Raw genomic sequence first — 23,187 nt, 5'->3', positions numbered from 1 at the left:
GTACCCCCTGTATATAGCCTCCACATTGACTCTGTACCGGTCCCCCTGTATATAGGCTCCACATTGACTCTGTACCGGTACCCCCTGTATATAGCCTCCACATTGACTCTGTACCGGTACCCCTGTATATAGCCTCCACATTGACTCTGTACCGGTACCCCTGTATATAGCCTCCACATTGACTCTGTACCGGTACCCCTGTATATAGCCTCCACATTGACTCTGTACCGGTACCCCTGTATATAGCCTCCACATTGACTCTGTACCGGTACCCCCTGTATATAGCCTCCACATTGACTCTGTACCGGTACCACCTGTAATTAGCCTCCACATTGACTCTGTACCGGTACCACCTGTATATAGCCTCCACATTGACTCTGTACCGGTACCTCCTGTAATAGCCTCCACATTGACTCTGTACCGGTACCTCCTGTATATAGCCTCCACATTGACTCTGTACCGGTACCACCTGTATATAGCCTCCACATTGACTCTGTACCGGTACCTCCTGTATATAGCCTCCACATTGACTCTGTACCGGTACCACCTGTATATAGCCTCCACATTGACTCTGTACCGGTACCTCCTGTATATAGTCTCCACATTGACTCTGTACCGTACCACCTGTATATAGCCTCCACATTGACTCTGTACCGGTACCACCCCTGTATATAGCTCCACATTGACTCTGTACGGTACCACCCCTGTATATAGCCCCACATTGACTCTGTACCGGTACCCACCTGTATATAGTCTCCACATTGACTCTGTACCGGTACCACCTGTATATAGCCTCCACATTGACTCTGTACCGGTACCACCCCTGTATATAGCCTCCACATTGACTCTGTACCAGTACCTCCTGTATATAGCCTCCACATTGACTCTGTTCAGGTACCACCTGTATATAGCCTCCACATTGACTCTGTACCAGTACCTCCTGTATATAGCCTCCACATTGACTCTGTACCGGTACCACCCCTGTATATAGCCTCCACATTGACTCTGTACCGGTACCACCTCGTATATAGCCTCCACATTGACTCTGTACCGGACCCCCCTGTATATAGCTCCACATTGACTCTGTACCGGTACCACCTGTATATAGCCTCCACATTGACTCGTACCGTATCACCCCTGTATATAGCCTCCACATTGACTCTGTACCGTAACACCCTGTATATAGCCTCCACATTGACTCTGTTACCGGTTACCAGGTACCGGTACAGAGTCAATGTGGAGGCTATATACAGGAGGTACCGGTACAGAGTCAATGTGCGGGGGCACCGGTGTCGAGGTAATTGAGGTAATATGTACATGCAGGTAGGGTTATTAAATGGCGGCAGGCAGCCTAGTGGTTAAGAGCGTTGGGACAATAACCAAAAGGTTCCTAGATCGAATCCCCGAGCTGACAAGGTAAACATCTGTCGTTCTGCCCCTGAACAAGGCAGTTAATGCACTGTTCTTAGGCCGTCGTTGTAAATAAGAATTTGTTATTAACTGACTTGCATGGTTAAATATAAATATAAATGAAGTGACTATTAGATAATAGCAAAGGAGTCTCAACGTGTTCCACTGCAGCCCCGTCGATGAGATTTGGGGTGTGCTTGGTCCTCCTCTTCCTGTCATACAAACCTGATACACACACACCTGTTCTCATTGCAAAAGCCTCGGCGCCATCTAGAATGTTGATATTATGTGAATAAATTGGCTCTGTTTCGTGTGGTCAGAAGTTACTGAAAATGTAGATCATTTATTTTTTGTACAATTGCCKGCATCGTCTGCATTTGATGCTTGTTAAAAGTATCGACCTGTTTACAATTCTTCTAACAGACGTTCTGAACGTTCTGTAACGTTGCAGCCTTCTAAACAGATGCCCAGCTTCAGTGACTCTTGGTTGGTCAACGTCACACACTTTGGTCCCGCATTTGACGGCAGAGGGGAAGTACGACATAAAACAGTGGAGCTTGCTTGGATTTGGTTTGTTTACATAAAATACATCTAAAACTGGAGCACAGGGGCCACAAAGCAACACATTCCATGTCAAACCTACCACCCTGTCAATCTACTTAGATTAAGTTTGGATTAGCGCTGTGAGCATCTAAAAAGGCGCTGTATAAATGCTAGTATTATTATTAGCAGCCAGGTTCACATCTCATACTGGAGGCTTATCTCTATGGCCCCTGAGATCAACCAACACAATGTTTAGACCAGTCTTTTCTATCTACCCAGCCAGTCACTCTGCCATTCACTGGTTATGACTGGCTGATTACATAGGATCAATGTCATTATGGTGATTATTAAAAACTATGTGGATTCATTAAGCACCAGATTAAAGAACCACAGGAAACTGAAGGGTGAAGGCTAGAGCCTGGGAGCCTAAATAGGGGTTAGACATACTTAGATGTGTGTGTGTGTGTGTGTGTGTGTGTGTGTGTGTGTGTGTGTGTGTGTGTGTGTGTGTGTGTGTGTGTGTGTGTGTGTGTGTGTGTGTGTGTGTGTGTGTGTGTGTGCGGTGCGCACGTGTGCGTTGGAGCTATTTCCACCAGAGAGAAAGAGACTGTGCCAAGCCTCCATCTGGGGAAGATAAAGAGCATGCAGGGTCACAGCTTCCGCCAGGTCAGGAGGAATGTCCCAGCATGCTCTACTTCTACTTAAACACACCACATTACTTTCATCAACCAGGAAAGACTTTGGATTTCGTCCCAACTCTATTCCCTATATAGTGCAATACTTTGTCCAGGGCTCATAGGGTCACCATAAAGGGAATAGGGTGTCATTTGGAGTCCACTCTTTCATCAGCTAGCTTGTCTTGGAGACGTTCAAGGAACCGCTTCGTTCTGGTGATGTATGTGAGAAGTTAAGTGCCATGCTATCAAACTGAGGACGTTCCTAAATGAACCCTATACTGTCTAGTGCACTATTTTTGTCTGGAGCAATACCTACAAGTATAGGGAATAGGGTACCATTATGGACGCATTTAGAGACTTGGAGACGTTCAAGAACCGCCACTGTTCTAGGGGTTACTGGGTATGTGGAAGTTGAATGCACTACTGACAACCTGAGACTCATCAAATTGGGTTCAGACATGCACTGTTCATGGGTCGAGAGAACACGTCAGTCAAGACACCACAAAAATACATTCCTAACGACGTAATATTTACATGTCTAATGGTGTTAGATACTATGGAAGCACTGAGTTCACTCCCTCAAAGGTTAAGTAGGTAGTGTGAATGAAATGACACTGGACTAAAGAACTATCTTCTGCAGTACTATCAAATCAACACTCATTGACCTCTCTTGTTCTACTGTATCTACAATCTATACATAATATTCACAGAACAGAGCCATGGAACAGGTAGCACCAAAAACAAGTGTGTGTGTGTGTGTGTGTGTGTGTGTGTTGTGTGTGTGTGTGTGTGTGTTGTGTGTGTGTGTGTGTGTGTGTGTGTGTGTGTGTGTGTGTGTGTGTTGTGTGTGTGTGTGTGTGTGTGTGTGTGTGTGGTGGTGTGTGTGTGTTGTGTGTGTGTGTGTGTGTGTGTGTGACCTGCAAATGTTAGTCCATGTAGGAATCAGGTGTCAATGGGTATAGCAGCCAACATACACTAGCTCCACACCAACAATCTAAAATGGGCTACTAAAATCACTATCATGATGTATTGCCACTCAGCCGGCCCTCGTCTCTTTCTCTCTGTTCAAATGTGGATCAGTGGCGCTGCAGTACATCTTTCAAAACAGTGGCATACCCAGACCAGAGCAGCAGAACAGGAAGCAGCTCCAGACCAGAGCAGCAGAACAGAAGCAGCTCCAGACCAGAGCAGCAGAACAGAGCAGCTCCAGACCAAGAGCAGAACAGAAGCAGCTCCAGACCGAGCAGCAGAACAGGAGCAGCTCCAGACCAGAGTAGCAGAAACAGAAGCAGCTCCAGACCAGAGCAGCAGAACAGAAGCAGCTCCAGACCAGACCAGCAGAACAGGAGCAGCTCCAGACCAGAGCGCAGAACAGAAGCAGCTCCAGACCAAGCAGCAGAATAGAAGCAGCTCCAGACCAGAGCAGCAAACAGAAGCAGCTCCAACCAGAGCAGCAGAGCAGAAGCAGCTCCAGACCAGAGCAGCAGAACAGAAGCAGCTCCAGACAAGCAGCATAAGCAGCCAGACCAGAGCAGCAGAACAGAAGCAGCTCCAGACCAGAGCAGCAGAGCAGAAGCAGCTCCAGACCAGAGCAGCAGAACAGAAGCAGCTCCAGACCAGAGCAGCAGAGCAGAAGCAGCTCCAGACCAGAGCAGCAGAACAGGAGCAGCTCCAGACCAGAGCAGCAGAGCAGAAGCAGCTCCAGACCAGAGCAGCAGAGCAGAAGCAGCTCCAGACCAGAGCAGCAGAACAGAAGCAGCTCCAGACCAGAGCAGCAGAGCAGAAGCAGCTCCAGACCAGAGCAGCAGAACAGGAGCAGCTCCAGACCAGAGCAGCAGAGCAGAAGCAGCTCCAGACCAGAGCAGCAGAACAGGACAGCTCCAGACCAGAGCAGCAGAACGGGAGCGGCTCCAGACCAGAGCAGCAGAACAGGAGCGCTCCAGACCAGAGCAGCAGAACAGGAGCAGCTCCAGACCAGAGCATCAGAACGGGAGCGGCTCCAGACCAGAGCAGCAGAACAGGAGCGCTCAGACCAGAGCATCAGAACGGGGCGCTCCAGACCAGAGCAGCAGAACAGGAGCGGCTTCAGACAGAGCAGCAGAACGGGAGAATGCTAACTGGAGAGCAGTTAATTTGGGAGATGCCGGAACAAAAACTGAGCGCTAGGTGCTATTGGACCAGGTCTCTCTTGGAAAAGAGACTTTACTCCAATGAGAAAAAAACTGTTATAAATAAAGGTAAAATAAAACATTTAAATAAAATAAAGGTGACCTCGGGAGTTCACCTTTATAATAAATGTCATCGCATTTGCATAATGCATAGGTCAGTAGAGGCACTTACAGAAGATGCACACATGGGATAATGTTTTAGTAGCCTATGGTCCGGAAAATGTTGGCATTTTATAAACAAATTTCATGCAATTCTACGTCATTTTACATGACTGGAGACCGGCCAATTATCGAATTGGCAGGCTACTTTGACACTGACAAACTGAGAATGTGAGATCATTAAAAACGACCTAGTCTTGAATCCATCAATAGCCTGGACCAGTGTGTGGAGAAACACATTGAACATATGAGGAAATTATAATGCTAAAAAGCTTTCCAGTTTCACCGACTCACCCAATGACACGCAGCTAACTCCCTGGTGATGGCCAATGACGACGCAGCTCACTCCCTGGTGATGGCCAATGAACGCAGCCACTCACTCCCTGGTGATGGCCAATGACACGCAGCTCACTCCCTGGTGATGGCCAATGACACGCAGCTCACTCCCTGGTGATGGCCAATGACACGCAGCTCACTCCCTGGTTGATGGCAATGACACGCAGCTCACTCCCTGGTGATGGCCAATGACGCGCAGCTCACTCCCTGGTGATGGCCAATGACGCGCAGCTCACTCCCTGGTGATGGCCAATGACACGCAGCTCACTCCCTGGTGATGGCCAATGACACGCAGCTCACTCCCTGGTGATGGCCAATGACACGCAGCTCACTCCCTGGTGATGGCCAATGACGCTCAGCTCACTCCCTGGTGATGGCCAATGACGCTCAGCTCACTCCCTGGTGATGGCCAATGACACGCAGCTCACTCCCTGGTGATGGCCAATGACACGCAGCTCACTCCCTGGTGATGGCCAATGTGTTCCTGTCAAAAACATCTCTCTGTCTCTCTCTCTTTGTAAAACAATATTTGGAAATTGATCAAGTATTTTGGTAGGCTACAGCATAGTCTTCACTTTTCAGCAGGAACCATTTGCCTTCCAACCTGTGATTTCCATCGGTTGTATTTGAAATATTGCAAAAGGCCTGTTTTGTCTGCATGCTGTTTTTCACCGACAGATTTGGCACGTTCCCGACTGTATGCTAATCCTTGTTATTGGGCTACACTCCACAACTAGGCTTTTTTTTGTTTTTTAAGAAGCAATTGATCCTCTGTGGCTAAATGATAGGCCTTCTCATGGTGTAGTGGGCTCTCCTGAATGATTTATTTCTGAACAGACAGTAGTAATTCTGTAATATCGGCTGATGTATTTCAGTTTATCAAGGGTGCTGCAGATCCTTCAGAACACTTCGCGCGGCTATGATTCTAAGCAATAAATGATGAAGTGCAACGCTGGAGAGATGAGAGTTGCAAGYTCATGTCTATCAGAACAGAGAGGGAGAGATATCATAGAAAGTGAATCTCATTCTAGTTACGTGTGAGATACTGACACGCTTCTCACACAGACAAGGACAGGCTTTGGTCTCAAACATAGGTTACAATGTTGCACAAACCATAAACCTGGGCCGGCTCAACCCAAATCAACTCTTATAATATTWRGGSCSGGSYKRAAAWKKTTTTTKKTTTTTYMAAWWAMSKTTTTTTGTGGGGGCAGGAGAATAAATGAAGAGGCAACTCAAATKAACTTTGGTCGCTTTTATTATTGTTGTTGCATCGCAAAAAGTGAGAGAGAAAAATGTCATGCCATGGAAACGGATCCGGCCGAAATAGGTTCCGGAACAAAACAGTCCAAAACGGATAGATTKACAGGATCCGGCTGAAATGATGAGTTGGTGGACTGCTGTGTGAGGCGCTCAGTGTGGTGAACTKCGCCTCCTACTGGCTACCCCCGCTACTACAGGCAGGGCTGGAGCCCTCTCTACTGCTGAATCCCAAATCTACATGATYCACCAAAATACCAAAGAAGAAAATGTCTAATTTGTGTAACGTGTCATTCCAGTCTTCAATGCAGTAGTTTAACGACGGAATTAAGCATGGAATGGAAACAATCAGGAAGTAGTTGATTCCACTAGTTAACACAGCCACATTGTAAACATGTATGGTCTTCATTCAAGGTCAGGGTTAGGCATACATGTATCCGTGTGGTTAAGGTTAGAGCTAGATTAAACATTTAATATTTAGAAGCGAAATTGTAGAAATGGGCGGGTTTAGGACTTTGTGGCTGTGGTAACTAGTAACGACAGAAGTAGTGGACACTATATTACCCAGGGTCCCCATCGTGTGTCTACATACACTTTATAGAAACAATATTTGATTATTTGCCGTAATTCCACCAAAAACACTTACATATAAAGCGACAAGAACATGGTCGTGAAAACCTTATCTATGCGTCTCTGACCAGACCATATAATTGGGCACAACAATATTTATCCATAACCGTTATCGAGATTGATAGTGCTGGGAATCTGGTTGGTGTCAACCCCTTCGATYAGCAGTACACTCTGGTTTCTCTTCAGATCGCATAAATCTTTCGCCTTTTACTAAAGATTTCCGTGGAGAGGAACATTATGAGTATCAACTAATTTTTTGATGCCCGGCTTCACGGCTGGGCTTCCTACRCTTGTTGAAAGTAAAATTAATTTAGTACATATTTGAGTGGAAGTGTCCAGTTTGAAACCTCCATTTTGCCTGCCTTTTAGACCTATGCAGGCAGCATTGATACTGTATCTTGGGAGGAAAATAGAGGGAGTGCTCAAAGAGTACCTCTAGTTTMCAAACTCACAGTGTACGAGGCAAGTGGATCGTTCTGCAGCCTATCAGTTTAAATCCATCCAGTTTTTTAAATATTGGATATACATACTGCACAGTACATMATTTTCTGTACTTTGTGTGGCTTGTAAAGGGAGTTTGGGGTTCATTCTACTCGGGAGCACTTTTTTTGCAGCCCTGATAGTGGCCCATCAGCTTAAATCCAATCTGTTTTTCCATATTGGACATACTTAGTACACACTTTTATGTACGTTGTGTCACAGTAAAAGGGTGTCCATTCTACTCAGGAACACTTCAGCTTTCCAAATCCACAGATTTTACAGCGTCTCTGCTCATTTGGCGGCCCTTAAAGTGTGGCAAATCCTCTGAAATGAAGTATGTTTTTCATATTGGACATACAGAAAGTATTTACACCCCTTGACTTTTTCCACATTTTGTTGTGTTACAGCCTGAATATTTAAAATKGATMAAATTGAGATATTGTGTCACTGACCTACACACAATACCCCATAATGTCAAAGTGGAATTGTGTTTTTAGAAATGTTTACAAATGCTCCTCTGGGTGTAAACTCTGTGTATTTCTTAACTACAAGTGCTTCTGAGTAGAATGGACCCCCTTTGACAACGTACTATCAGTATGGTGCAATATGTATATTCAATATGGAAAAACTAGTTGATTTAAATTGATGGGCCACTCTATAGGGGCCAAATGATGTAAATCCTGTATGTAAATCCATGAAATTACATTTAGTGTGATATGTTAAGTTTTCTATTTTATTTAACCTTTATTTAACTAGCCAAGTCAGTTAAGAGCAAATTCTTATTTACAATGACGGCCTACCAAAAGGCCGGGGGCCTGGGATAAAAAAATTAAAATAAATACAATATACATCTAGGATAGGACAAAACACACATCACAACAAGAGAGACAACACTACATAAAGAGAGACCTAAGACAACAGCATAGCAAGGCAGGAACACATAACACAGCATGGTAGCAGAGCTAAACATGACACAAACATTATTGGGCATGGACAACAGCACAAAGGGCAAGAAGGTAGTCACACAAATACATCACACAAAGCAGCCACAACTGTCAGTGAGTGTCCATGATTGCGTCTTTGAATGAAGAGATTGAGATAAAACTGTCCAGTTTGAGTGTTTGTTGCAGCTCGTTCCAGTCGCTAGCTGCAGCGAACTGAAAAGAGGAGCGACCCAGGGAAGTGTGTGCTTTGGGGACCTTTAACAGAATGTGACTGGCAGAACGGGTGTTGTATGTGGAGGATGATGGCTGCAGTAGATATCTCAGATAGGGGGGAGTGAGGCCTAAGAAGGTTTTATAAATAAGCATCAACCAGTGGGACTTGCGACGAGTATAGAGATGACCAGTTTACAGAGGAGTATAGAGTGCAGTGATGTGTGGCAAATCTGATGGCCAAATGACAAAAAACATCTAAGTTATTTATTAATTTGTATTACAACTCGTATATGTTTCGAATTTGCGAACGCGTATGATATGTTACGAATTCTAATTTGTTGTGGCTAACGTTAGCTAGGTGACTAAAGCTACCGTTAGCTACCTGGCTAACATTAGCTAGGCTATGGGTAAGGGTTAGCTAACATGTTAAGTAGTTGAAAAGTAGCTCAAAAATAGCAAGTGCAGTAGTTGAAAAGTGTCTAAAAAGCTAAACAAAAAAAGTTGTCCACGATGAGATTTGAACACACAATACAGTAGGTGGTGGGGACGATGGTGTCCTTCGCCCCCGCCTGTCGGGCACAGTTTTCTCCGGTGGTACTAACTAACTAGCAAGCCAGCACACGGTGTCGCTAACTAACGACGGTGAGGGCAGGTGTTCAGCTGGCGGTAGCGAARGACACTGTCTACTGRTGTCGCTCCTGCTAGCGAGCAAGGAGTACTCCGGTAGGCGGAGGCAATAAACTCAGATAATATTTTTTATTTTCATTTTTGACCCACATTCAAAAGTGTCACACACGCGTGAAGATGACGTGCTCGACGCGGTTCCTGAATGAAAGAACCAATGGGAAGCTCGACGGGGGGCGTCCCTGCAACGCATGAATACCCACATGCAGGAACAGGAGTCGCACTRTTGTCTTTCACTGCGACACAACCGACAGATCATCTTAGATGGGTGTATGAGCGCACACACAAAAAAACATTGTTTATCATTTAGGCTTAAACAAATAAAGATAAAGCAAATACATGGCATAATATATTTTAGAAATACTTTAAATTATTCTTTGTATGATAACTAGTATAAAATATACCGATAAATGTTTCAATAATTTTCGCCCTAATTATTCATTTACAAAGAATACAGGACATGGCTTTAATTCTGAAGGATTCCCCCTCAAAAAACGTGACCCAGAAGTACTTAGTTATTATTTTCCGCTTCACATAGGTGGGGCTATTTTGGTTTGTTTACGTAAGTAGCGAAAACTCTTGTTAGCGGCTAACTAGCTCATTTATAGCTAGCCTCCTAGCATGATTGTGCCCTTAACTACTATCGTAGCTACATACAGTAGCTAACAATTTTTAAAAGACGACCAGCTAGTTTTTACTATTTGTATCTACGCGCTTTACATACTATTAAGCCTTATTTCTTATATCTAACACTCATACAGTCCACTCGTCTAGTATTGCTAGTTAACTAACATCAACGGTAGCTAGCTAACCTTAGTMTGTAACTATAACTAGTTAAGTTAACTAGCTAATGTATGACCGGGTTATCGATCCTTGGCCACAGCTCGGTTGTACTTTTTCTCATGTTGCATGTCAAACATACCCAGGTATACGAACGTTGTAACGTTTAATATATAATAAGCCTAGTTAGCTAGCTTATTAGCCTAGCCAGCTAAATCGTTGACCCATTATTTAGCCAGTTTTGGAGAGCGTCCCGACCTTATTCATGACCCAGACAGTTGAARCAATGTGCTGGTAGCTAGTAACGTTAGTATGCAGCCCATTATACACAGAAGAGATGCCGAAGTGTGGCATCAAACGAGAAGCCTGTTTTACAAGAATCTACTCATCAAATGGAGGACAAAAAAACAAAGCCTACAGGTTGGTAATTTGCTGCACCTTGTGCTTTGTCTGATTTTTAACAACATTAGGTCCGTATTAAGCCTAGTCTATGACAAAAAATAACTTTCAATTGAGATTCCCCATTGAGTTAGATTTTTTGTTGTKGTCCAGGACTAGCTTTAATATGCGTCCGGGACCTTTATGTTTTGCGTCTGAGAAAAGTAGCTAGCTGTATAGCTAACTAGCCAACTCATCTGTATCTAACCAGTGGTGCCMGCATATTTTCCTGCTGACAGGAGAACGCTAATACGAAAGTATTGTACACACCACCCTTTGGGCTATCCCCATTTAGTACTATTAGTGATAGTTCGGTAATAGTACTACAGCCTGCTGAATGCTGCTTTGTTTGTGGCTATAGTCTACCTGCACCACTCAATCAGGTCCACCCTACTCCCCTAGGGCCATGATTACACTGCCATGGTCAGTCACATGTACTTTCTTGTGCATGGTTATTACTAGGAAATAATTTATCTTGTTTTATCTACCTCTAGAGCCGTTTGTCATTAGCATTTTATCCTACCCCACCTGCCAACAAGCTTCTGTCAAYTTATTGTGACTAGTGAAAATATGACWGCCTTCTGCTTTGAAKCTCAGCAAGTCTCCACGATTCTTTCTTTCTTTGATTTAGATTTTTTTTTTATCCTGCTTTGTATGGCCATGCATTTTTCATTTTGATTAAGTTGMTCTAATGCATTATTAATGTATGTGTCTCTTCATATTTTCCTCCAGGGGTAGCTAGTGTTTGAGAGGGGCCTCCTGGAAGTTAAAGTAGCTGTTTAAAGCAGCTAGTGGTGAATAACTTGGGTTGTTTTCCAAATGGCACCCTGTTTCCTTTGTAGTGCACAACKTTTTACCAAAACCCCATTAATCATGGTCAAAGGCTATTTTGGGAATAGGGTGCCATTTGGGACGAASCTAGCACTTAGAGCTCCTACTGTACTTGTATTGTCAAAATGAAGTGGTCGATAGGCTTGTATCCATATTGTCATACCTTCATACAGACCTTGTGCCATCCCAGGACATTCGCTAATACCGGGGCACTGAACACAAGGGGCTAGCTAATTTAAAAAAACTTCAAAATAGATCGTTTCAATGCTTTTGCCTGTATTGAAAAACCATCCCGTGGCTATTTCCAAATTCCCCGGTATACAGTATAGACTAGGCTTTTTAATCCTGCCCGCCRGTCATCATCCGTCTTGGGCTGGCTGCAATACTTTTAGATGTTATTAATACGCAACCAAATAAATGAAGCATGTTATGTAGTGTTCCAGGTCTCTGTGCCAGGCCTGTCAGGGAGCAGAGCAKCAATGCCAGTTTAGCTCTAATAATTATCCTTTGACGAAGATGTGTTTATCAAACGTGTCCTTTTTTGGGGGGGATATAACTGTTCATTACAGATTTATAAACTAACGATAAGCAAGTAATTCACTGCTCTTAAATTACTTAATACCCCCTTCACAGGGTGTGCTTTTTACTCCCAAGAAACCTTGTTTTAATATGGACCTGATAGAGGTTAAGGCCCTGTGAAAGACTAGCAAAGTGTCCAAGGGGTACATCAAGCTGCCTCACGCTACAGAAACAGGATATAGGCTCCTGYTSCTGTGAGCCATTCTGGYTTGCAACAGTCAAGGCTCATGCCAGGCTACTACTTACCTAATAGGCATATGACTAGGTATGTCATAGGAGCGGCTAACACATATTCTTTTAATCCTTTGCTGTTTGAAAGATACGCCAACCTCCAGCCGAGGGCTTGACATGCCAAACACTCTAATTTAGGGTTTCAATTCATCTCGCTGCTCCCCAAGGTCAGTCTGTCATAAATCAGGGTTGTTTAATAACACTGCTGGTTTGTCGCCGACCTTGATGGGAGGGAGAATTTGAGACCTTGGACAAGCTGCAGAYAGTGGGCTTGTTCGACATTGCAGCMGACAGYGTAAGCGACTACCGACTGACTCATTTACAAATCACCTYTCATCATAAGTAACTACTCAGTCATTACTGAATTGTAGATCAGTCAGCCAATCACAATGCATTACAGATTTGGTCCGCTCAAATATGGTCATCTAGTGGTTATGTGGTAATGGGGGAGGAGTAGTGAGTTTGGGGTGGAGATGTTATTAGGATGTTTACGGTAGTGTCACTGTGCTGTTTATTAGAATGACGTGGCGATATCTATTAGAATGACGTGGCGATATCTATTAGAATGACGGTGGCGATATCTATTAGAATGACGTGGCGATATCTATTAGAATATCCCCACGTTTTAATTTGACCTCAGTCTTGTGAATTTCCGTCTAGGCCGGGTTACTGTAAAGTGCTGATATAAAAGGGCTTTATACGTTTTTTGATTTGATAGATTCCCTTTATCCCTTTGCTTGATTCAGTTAGTGAGTGGTTGGTTGATTGGTTGCCCTTCCAGGAGTTGATTTGATTTATTGATTGATTGATTCATTAATTGATTGAATGATTTGATTGGCGCCTTTTCTGCTCCAGGAGTTGATCCTGCTGCTGCTCTGCCTGCTGTTTSTGATCAGCATCCTGAACCCCCATGTCTACTATGGAGGTATCAGTACTATGGAGCTGGACACGGTACACTACTCCGTCCTCAACGTCCTGGGATACACCCCCGTCAACAATGCCACCAATCACATCATGGAGCAAATGGCCCAGGAAATGAGTAAGTAGCAGGATGGRCATGAAGTGTGAAAAATGATCATATAAGAGATATTGCATTGGATTTGTGGCATAAATGTGAAAAAGTTAGCATTTGGAGACCGTGACCAGGTAAACAAAAACCTAAGGCATGGATTGCACCCTCCCTGTCTCTTTATGGATTTAAAAAACATTGCATTGCTCTGGGTTAAGTATTAACTGGAGTCTGGAGTGAAATTCGCTGTGGCTGACTCTGACTGACTCCGTTTGGGTATGCAGACCCCACTGCTGCCCCTCATGAAGAGTTCAGATCKTTATTGCAGCCCCCAACAGAGTTGCCCATCCCTGGTTTACTGTCTTGGTGGCTTTACATGTGTATGCGTCCCAACRGCACCCTATTCCCTATATAGTGCACTACGTTTCAACAGTGCACTAACAGAAATAGTGTTCCATTTGGGTTGCAGACGGTGTCTTTACGTCTGCCTTGATTCTTGTGGTTTCTTCACTGTAGACATGCCGGGCCGTCGGGAGAGTTTCTCTAGTGAAGAGGATCTGGAGAATGCCAGTCTGTATGAGCCATCAGGCTACGTCGGGGTGGTCTTCATAGGAAGCATACCCACCTCTTACAGACTGCGCTTCCCTCACCACCGGCTGCCCATACCCACCTCTTACAGACTGCGCTTCCCTCACCACCGGCTGCCCATCCACCTTCTTACAGACTGCGCTTTCCTCACCAACCGGCTGCCCATACCCACCTCTTACAGACTGCGCTTCCCTCACCACCGGCTGCCCTTGCCCACCTCTTACAGACTGCGCTTCCCTCACCACCGGCTGCCCATGCCCAGCGACTACACTCAGAACATCGGTAAGAGATGATTTAAATATTGGTGTAGGCGAAATAAAGATCTTGTTTTTTGAGCAAGATTTGTGTCCCTTCCTTATGTCCATTGGTGAGGAAGTAATATTACCCTGCTCTCTGTACAATCAGGTTATCCTCAATACTATAGAATCCTTCCTCTGTGGAAGAATTGGATGTTTGATCACTGCAAGATGATTATAATCTCCAATATGTGAGTTATAAAATAACAGGCTCTCCCTCCCTCTGTCTCCTTCGCCCTCTGTCTCCTTCGCCCTCTGTCTCTCTGTCTGCACTACAAAATTTACACAAACGTTGTGTGTTGTCTAGTCTATATAAATTCTGCTGTTTATTGGAAATAAAAAAAGAACTAGACAATTCATTCATCATTTTAATTTCCAGATGCAACAGTAGATCAAGTCTTTACATTTATATAAATAATTTCCTGATCTGTCTCATAACATGAAATACTGACCTGCATAGACTTGATAAGACTACAAAGAGAGAATACTTGTGRACTGATTACAGTGGAAGTTTCATGTTTCAATCCAGTCAGAATAAATAAACAATTAGATGAGATAAACCTTCTGGTTTTAGTAGACTGTTGCAGGCAGCGTTAGACCAGGCAGTGTTCGTGGACAAATCCTGCACATAAACCAAATAATCTGTTGAGGCATAGGATAACGAGCAGCAGTAGTTACAATGTTTATGTTTTCCTCACTGATAATTTGGACCTATCAGGATTGGGCGAAGGCGGTGCTTAAATKTCACTGCTTTGGCTGAGAGTTTCCTKTTGCAAAGGATGGAGACATCGCAAACCCAGACTCTCAATTTGAAACACATGGACCCAGAAATAAATCATGCAGCTGACCAAATTACGCAAGATTTTAGTTMTGGGTTAACAAAGATTAAACTCACCAAAAAATTCTAGAGCAAACAGAGCACATTTAGAMCCTATTGCCAGAGGTTTACATGAAGGTGACTCYTCAGCGTCACCTGGCTTGACYGAGAGACAGWAGGAGAGAGAGGAGAGACAAGAAGAGCAGGACCAGGGATGAGTGGGCCAGAGTTACCCCACTGGTAGTTGCACTGACAGTTGTGCTGTTGGCAGTGTTGTTGTTATTGACGGGGGTTCTGGCTGTGACGGGTGAAGGGAACGTGCCCACAGTGGTCTGAAGGAAGCTCTGGAAGCGAGCGGCTTTGGTGAAGACCTGGATGTTGGAGGAGCGAGGACTCTGGCTCCATCGTGTTTTGCTGGAGCTGGTCTTGTTGCTGCTGTTGACAGTCAACACAGCAGCTTGGTACCATGCATCACCCTGCTTACACATSAGAGGACCACCCCCTTCACCCTGTGGGGAGAGAGAAGAACGAACACACGGGGGGAGAGGTCAGCATTGTCATGTCAGATAGACAGMCAGACTGGTTGCCTACCAAGCTACTGGAAGATCATTATGAAACTTGGGACTTAGGTGGATCTAAATGTCCTACCATCAGGCAGGCTCTGCTGAYGTCAATACTGGAGATACCAAAGTCAAATAGATCACATCCCAACAGTTGCAGAGCTATCCTCAATAGCTAAACAGACATAATGCAACCATCCTTGCTGTACACCAGTTGACACTTCTGAGTCGACATTTGAAACCCCTTATTGTGCGTTTGCTTTGTTTGTCGGACCCATCTGTACCTGTCGAAGGTCCAAGGCAGCAGTGCAGATGTTATCAGAGGAGCCAGAGCTCTCACAATCCACCACAGAGGTCTGGGACTGCTCCAAGTTCTGTTCGGCTAAGGAACGACACAGAATAGAGAAATAGAGGACGAMAATCACAAGTTGACCAAACAGAAAGAACACATTTATTTTATCAGGTAAGTTGACTGAGAACACATTCTCATCTACAGCAATGCCCTGGGGAATAGTTACAGGGGAGAGAGGATGAATGAGCCAATTGGAAGCTGGGGATGATTAGGTGGCCATGATGGTCAGTGCGAATTTAGTGAGGACATCAGGGTTAACAACCCTACTATTACGATAGGTGCCATGGGATCTTTAGTGACCACAGAGAGTCAGGACACTTGTTTAAAGTCCCGCCCTACACACGGCAATGTCCCGAATCACGCCTGCTTACCTTATGACCAGAGGAAAGAGTGCCTCCTACTGGCCCTCCAACACCTATTCCAGCAGCATCTGGTCTCCCATCCAGGACCAACCCTGCTTAGTTTCAGAGGTGTAACAGTATAACTTATTCCCCCTCGCCCCGACACGGGCGGAACCAGGGACCCTCTGCACACATCAAAACTGACACCCACGAAGCGTCTTACCCATCGCTCCACAAAAGCCGCGGCCCTTGCAGAGCAAGGGGCAACACTACATCTAGGTTTCAGAGCAAGTGACGTAACTGATTGAAACGCTACTAGCGCGTACCCGCTAACTAGCTAGCCATTTCACATCCGTTACACTCACCCCCTTTCAACCTCCTCCTTTTCCGCAGCAACCAGTGATCCGGGTCAACAGCATCAATGTAACAGTATAACTTTAAACCGTCCCCTCGCCCCGACACGGGCGCGAACCAGGGCCCTCTGCACACATCAACAACAGTCACCCACGAAGCGTCGTTACCCATCGCTCCACAAAAGCCACGGCCCTTGCAGACAAGGGGCAACACTACATCTAGGTTTCAGAGCAAGTGACGTAACTGATTGAAACGCTACTAGCGCGTACCCGCTAACTAGCTAGCCATTTCACATCCGTTACAGAGGCATGCCAGAAGTGTTAGTCTGTTCCAGTATTACACACTGACTCACCTCCACCCTGGCCCCTGCCCCAGCCAGCCACCCAGCACTGAGTCCCTATGCTGAAGGTGCTGCTTCCCTGGTCCACACAGATGGGCTGGATGTAGTCAGACAACGTGGGTTGGCTGGCCAGTCTGAGGATTGCCACGTTGTTGGCCGTCAAGTTGCTCATGGTGATGTTGATGACTTTAAGGGTTACCTCGTTGGGGTTGGAGCCGTTCTGCTTCAGACGACCCATGATCACGGTCCACTGAGAGGCGTTGGACTGACTGGGAGGTGGGAATTGTGAAGGTGGGAACTTTAGCTTGGCATTACCGATACCTTCTATGTAACAGTCCTTGTTTCAACTTGAGCACCAAGACACCAAGTGATGAGATCTGACCATATGCATCTGACCAACTCACCCGTTTACATACAAGTGGAGTGTGTTACCTGGAGAAGCACCCAGCATCGCTCATGACATAGTCCTCTGCCACCATTGTGCCCCCGCAGACGTGTGTTCCGTTTGTCTGTAGACTGGCTATCCAGGGCCAGGATCCCCCTGAGGCCAAGCCCCCACCAGTAAGGGAGTTCAAAGAGGCACTGCCGCACACCACGGCTGCAGAAACAGGGAGAGAAGCGCTACAAATCAGACTACTTTTGGCTGATGTAGATTTAAAGAGAGGGATAAACACTAACGTTTGGATGTGGTCAAATGGAGAGTTACAGATACGTTGGCTATAGCTACAACAGGAGTAACAGATGGGTGTGGCTACAGAGGAGGCAGCAATTTGTGTGTTTCACAGAGGGAAGTAAATCCACTTACGTTCAGGAGTGGTTTTAGGACAGTTGTGGTGGTTGTGGTTTTAGGGGCAGTTCTGGTGGTAGTTGTGGTCATAGGTGCAGTTGTTGTGGTGGTGGCTGGGGCTGGAAGACCAGTACAGGAGACACTAAGGTCAGAATCAGTCCCACTGGAGGAGAAGGTGACGTAGCCTGGCTGGTCACTGGTGATCTGGGTGTTGATCCAGGTCTGGTACTGAGACACCCTTGCGTACACTCCTGGGAGATTTGCCTGGGCACACCCGTTGCCGAAACTCACAACGCCAGACTGGATCCAGCGAATACCCTGTTTGCTCACCATTGGACCTCCTGAGTCCCCCTATGCATTGACAGATTTACAGTCACTGAGATGAGATTTTCTTATGAAACATAATGGGTCAGTTTTTCAGACACCAATTAAAACAAGTTTTGGACTAAAAAGCACTTTTAATGGATAATCTCTATTTAAAGTGCTTTTCAAATTAGGACTAGGCTAGGTATAATCTGGGTCTGAGGAACCAGACACAGATTACGAATGTGTCATTAGCCCACATTGTAATAAACAAAGATGATAACCAAGAGATTTTACCTGACAGGAATCCTTTCCTCCTGCTGATAGACCAGCACAGATCATGTTATCAGTGATAGAACCAACTCCATTGTTACAGTTACACTGCMTGTTCCCCACTACTGGCACATCCACTTCCTGTAGGGTCTGTGGTGAGGGCAGGGACACTGAGGAGAGACAACAGGTATTCCTCAACATACATAATACCTATCAGAATTATGATCCATCATCAGCAGCACTTAAATCAAGCTACAGCACTCACCTCCACTGYGGATGCTGCCCCAGCCGGTGACCCAGCTAGTAGCCCCAGCATGGAAGGAGCTGCCTGGTGCAGCTAGGCAGACTGGCCGAATGAAGTTTGTAAAAGTCACAGTGGAGGAGAGCTTCAGCAGACACATGTCATTGTCACTGGTACTTCTGTGTAGTTGGGTGCGGATGATCTGAGTGACTCGCGGTTCACCTCGTTGGGTTGGAGCCCTCTGGCTCAGACGACCCACGTAGACCACCACAGTTGATGTACTGGTACTGAGAGAGTAAATATATAAAAATGTAACAGTATTTTTTTAAAAGAGGAACTGTTGATTTGGTGTTCTGGGTTAAATGTTCCACAATCCTACAAATCCTTACCTGGAAAAGCAGTGAGCAGCAGTCAACACCCACTCTTTGTTGATGAGGGATCCCCCACAAAAATGGCTGCCTAATCTGAAGACTGGCCTGCCATGGCCAACTCCCTGCAGGAGCGTCCTGACCCCCCACGATCCTAGTGTTAAGAGGAGGGGTTCCGCACACTAACAGAGATAGAGAATGATGGGTTATTTGGAAGGTTTTTGTTGAATAGGTCACATTGGTGTAACAGTTCATTATAAAGGTTTTAATTCGTTTAGAGAATATCTGTGAGTGTGAAAAGGACTTACCATTCAGCTGTGAATGAGAGCCTGAAATACAAGACCAGAAAAGAAGTTTTTTCTTACCGTATAATTCCATCAAAACAGTTCACATATCTATACTTTTTGTTTGTCTTAGGAGTTTTTTTCCGGCTGTTCGTGCACACAAAATGATTGAGGCAAGTCGAAGTTCGGTAGTTGAAGTCTACGCCCTTTTGTCGGTGACTGGTCAAACGTACTACTCTAGTAGAGTGAAACATGAACCCACTGGGCACAGACGTCAGTTCAATGTCTAGTTTGGATTTACTTTGGTTGAATTGTCAACTAACGTGAATACAACGTGAAATCAACAAAAACATCACCATGTCATTGGATTAGGTTAAAAGTTGGAAAGAAATGATTTACTTTTTTACATTGATCAACATCACTTTGACTGTCTGGGTTGAAATGACGTGAAAACAATGTTGATTCAACCAGTTTTTGCCCAGTGGGAAGTGTTTGCTGTCATTTAATGAGAAATGACTAGTTTTCATGTGCATTTTTTCACATGAGAAATACTGCACCAAACATCTTAGCTAGATGTTGAACTGCTTGGCTAAGACCTCCTCGGCTCCAATTTACTCAACACTTTTGAAAACGCATAGCCTACCTGTAAACTATAATCCAGAACTAGATGTATCAGTGTGACTTGTTACCTTTCTTCTTTCCTCAATGTCATCAATTAGTATTTCTGCTTCACCAATACTTTTAAAACACATACCTGTCCACCTGCACACCTGTGGCTTATTAACTTGAAGAACTTGAAAGTTGAGTTGCTAGGTATGCTTTCCCGTCACCAACTACTTATGGACAACAGACACAGAAACATATCTTCCTACCCAGTAACTCTACATTTCTCAGAAATCGCTCCAACGTTTCCTGGTTGCAAGAATTCTTTTAGTTCACCTTATTTCAGTTTATTTGACAAAACAAGCAGTCATTGTGTACGAGATCATTGCACAATCTAAACCGGTGTGAATAACTTTCCATAAGCCAAAATATTGTATTTCAGCGGTTTGAAGTTGGTGTATAACCCGAAAGTAAAAAGACTCAAAACGCTTCTTAGACTTACTTTCAAAGAGAATGAGATATCTGTAACTCACATTTCTATGTGAATTTGTTGGGTCGCCCAAAAAGAATATCATATTGCAGTGTTAAATCGATTTGAGTTTAGTTAATTCATTCAGTCCAAAGTCTTTATATACAAACTGAAATAAACTTAGTAGCGAACTTCTTTAAACCAGGTATATAGTAATGAAGAACGCTGTAGGATAAGACAGCGATAAATTGAGAATTTACTACTTACATTTTGTGACAGGAATGTCACCATTATGTCACCACACAAAGATCCTGAGGAAGGCCATGCTTTCTTGTTGGTACCCTGGACTCAATCTTCCTTCCTAAGCAACCCTCTCTTCTGTTGCTTTTCTCAGCTCCTCCCTTCCACACACCCACATTACCTGCTAGACACACACGTGATACGTCCCTTACATACTTTTCCTTCAAAAAATGTTCCCCTCTGTCCACTTCCTTCAAAGCATGCATAACTAATGCTGTAATCTATGGTTAGCCCAAGCCTAGCTCTTTGGTTTCCATTACAGAGTTATATGTCGGCACTATTTTTATCACACCATTGCCAATTTAGAATAATTTTACACTGTAATTATTGTAATTTTAAAAGACTAATTTAGTTGTAATTTGCAACTGTATCTTATAAATGTTATATGTAGATGTTAACAGTGCTATCTTTCATTGCCCGACAACAAAGCAGTGCATGAAATTGTGAAGAGAGAACCAGTTCCTGTGTCTGGAATTCTTTATGATCATGAGACTAAAATCAACACACCAATACTTACTGTGAGTTTTCCATGTCTAGGAGCACTGACTAAGTTATGCCACGAAGCCCAAGACGAGAACCTACCTTAACCCTAATCCTATCCCTTACCTTAGAAGCCCCTAAAGTTGATGTCTGGGCCTTCATAAATCTAATTAGCATAAACACCTGTTAGTTTAAACTAGACATATCTGGATTTTTGCATTGGATGAGTCTCAATTCACCGCATCTGCCGATGCCGCACTTCCCATCTGCTGTGGAAGGTGACAGAGCTAGAGCGGTGTTTGTCAGACATGAGACATCCCAAAAATGGTCTTCTCACAAAATCATCTAGCGTCGGAACGGTTTGCTCTGTGACCCCACAAGCATTGGGACTCGTCTGAAGTTGGTACAGCCGATTTGCCAGCTTCAGTCTGTAGCGTCCAGACAGTTTGGGCTACACACTAATATGACCCCTCTGTGGAAAGGAACACGCACAGGCTTAGACTGTTATGGTTAACCGTTTAAAGGTCAAACTTCCAATTGGGTGATGTCATAGTTGGGTTGTCCTAAGCATACTACTCATCAAAAACCCAAAGACAACACGGTGAAAAACGGCAGTCCGTAAACAGGATTTTTTTGAGTGGTATTTTTTCACGAAGATAATATGATAAAGTGATCTCTCTTCCTCCTGGGTTGTTTTGAAGAAAAAGGTRTGGCTGTTCTAAAAAAATAAAGCTTTGTATCCTCATTCCTACTTAAGGCCAGGCACCACAGTCTAACAGGGATGTTTTCCCCCTGTCATCTGACTGAAACTTTACCAATTGAAAGTATACATAAATACAAGATATTATTGTATTGCAAGTTTTATTTATTTTAAAATTAAAATATGCAAATGAGGCAAACCATTCTTAAATGTGCGATAATTTGCATATTACGAGAATCTGTTTTTCAACACATTGCTTCAAGKAAKAATGTTTTTGTTTTTTGTTTTATTGTGATAAGACACTCAATGGTCAGACTTTTACAGAACAGTTTATMTAAATATTGTAATTTCATGGAATTATTTAAAAAACACTATTCACATGTATGACGGATGCAGATTTAGCATATATTTACACAGCATAGTCTAGTGGTTAGAGTGTTCTGCCCCTGAACAAGGCAGTTAACCCACTGTTCATAGGCTGTCATTGAAAATAAGAATTTGTTCTTAACTGACTTGCCTAGTTAAATAAAGGTAAAATAAAAAAAATTAAACGACATAAGATATCAAATTTAAAAAAGCCTCGGTAAAAGTCTGACAACAAAACCTGAGAACCTGTGTGTGGAATAATGGGAATGTATGTSCTTTGAAGACTGAAGGAAATGAATTGGCGCACAGGGAACATGTCATTTTGAGAAAATGGCCGATAAARATAGGCTAATGCAATTAAAATGTACTTTCCATAAATATGACCATTTATGTCACATTAATTAAACTCTTATTCATATATCACTTCTAAACCGACAAATACACATAAAATATACCTTTTATAAAAACATTAGCACGTTTAATACATTTGTTTCAAGCAATAGAGCATATGCTTTGAATACTGGTCTGTTGGGCAAATATGTAGTTTTGGGCAAATTCTCATATCACTTTGCTCAATTTGTCACATACAAGGATTTTGTATGGTTGTTGAAATGTGCAGAACATGAATCAGCTATGCCTGCCCCATATGTAAGGCCCTCTTTGAGTTGTTGCTGGTGACGCTTTACTTTCTTGACTGTATCATGGGACCGGCACCTACGCTTGGCACACTCCATTGAAGCAGCATCAGCTCTCACAACTCCTCTCTGACTGCTCCAGTCTCACCAAAGTGCTGTCAATCCACAATTTGTTCATCACATTTGTTATAGCAGTGGCTCCCTCATTGAACGTGGCTACTGCCATACTGGCTGCTCCGGGCCCAATGTGCCATAGGGTAGAATTATTTAATCAATATCTCTAAACATATAAATTATTTTATCATATGGTCGCGATGCCCCAAAACTGTCTTCATGGGAAAAAGCTGCATTGTCGGAG

General features: G+C 44.1%; 2 protein-coding genes and 1 non-coding gene across 3 annotated transcripts in view; 2 read left to right on the top strand and 1 right to left on the bottom strand.

Annotated features, from left to right (window-relative positions):
• Positions 1-7,349: 7,349 nt before the first annotated feature.
• LOC112072635 (U5 spliceosomal RNA) lies at positions 7,350-7,465 on the top strand. The gene has a single exon (XR_002894355.1). It is a non-coding gene; the product is annotated as a U5 spliceosomal RNA (small nuclear RNA).
• Positions 7,466-10,047: 2,582 nt separating this feature from the next.
• Positions 10,048-14,603, top strand: LOC112072629 (cholesterol transporter ABCA5). The gene is made up of 4 exons (XM_024140010.2): positions 10,048-10,704; positions 13,219-13,402; positions 13,889-14,242; positions 14,366-14,603. Exons 1-4 carry the CDS (start codon positions 10,597-10,599, stop codon positions 14,449-14,451), a joined length of 732 nt encoding a protein of 243 aa, XP_023995778.1. The 5' UTR covers positions 10,048-10,596; the 3' UTR covers positions 14,452-14,603.
• A 163-nt stretch (positions 14,604-14,766) lies between these two features.
• LOC112072630 (transmembrane protease serine 9) overlaps positions 14,767-23,187 on the bottom strand; it is a 24,444-nt gene continuing 16,023 nt past the window's right edge. The window contains 10 exon segments of the mRNA XM_024140011.2: positions 14,767-15,582; positions 15,918-16,015; positions 17,033-17,289; positions 17,453-17,618; positions 17,822-18,158; positions 18,408-18,553; positions 18,649-18,911; positions 19,014-19,085; positions 19,087-19,174; positions 19,301-19,321. Coding sequence (XP_023995779.2) covers positions 15,226-15,582; positions 15,918-16,015; positions 17,033-17,289; positions 17,453-17,618; positions 17,822-18,158; positions 18,408-18,553; positions 18,649-18,911; positions 19,014-19,085; positions 19,087-19,174; positions 19,301-19,321 — 1,805 coding nt within the window. The 3' untranslated portion in view covers positions 14,767-15,225.

Source organism: Salvelinus sp. IW2-2015, unplaced genomic scaffold (genome assembly GCF_002910315.2).
Source record: "Salvelinus sp. IW2-2015 unplaced genomic scaffold, ASM291031v2 Un_scaffold1984, whole genome shotgun sequence".
In the NCBI taxonomy this organism is placed as follows: Eukaryota; Metazoa; Chordata; class Actinopteri; order Salmoniformes; family Salmonidae; genus Salvelinus; species Salvelinus sp. IW2-2015.
The sequence above is the reverse complement of the archived record's forward strand: the minus strand, read 5'-3'. Positions and strand labels throughout refer to the sequence as shown.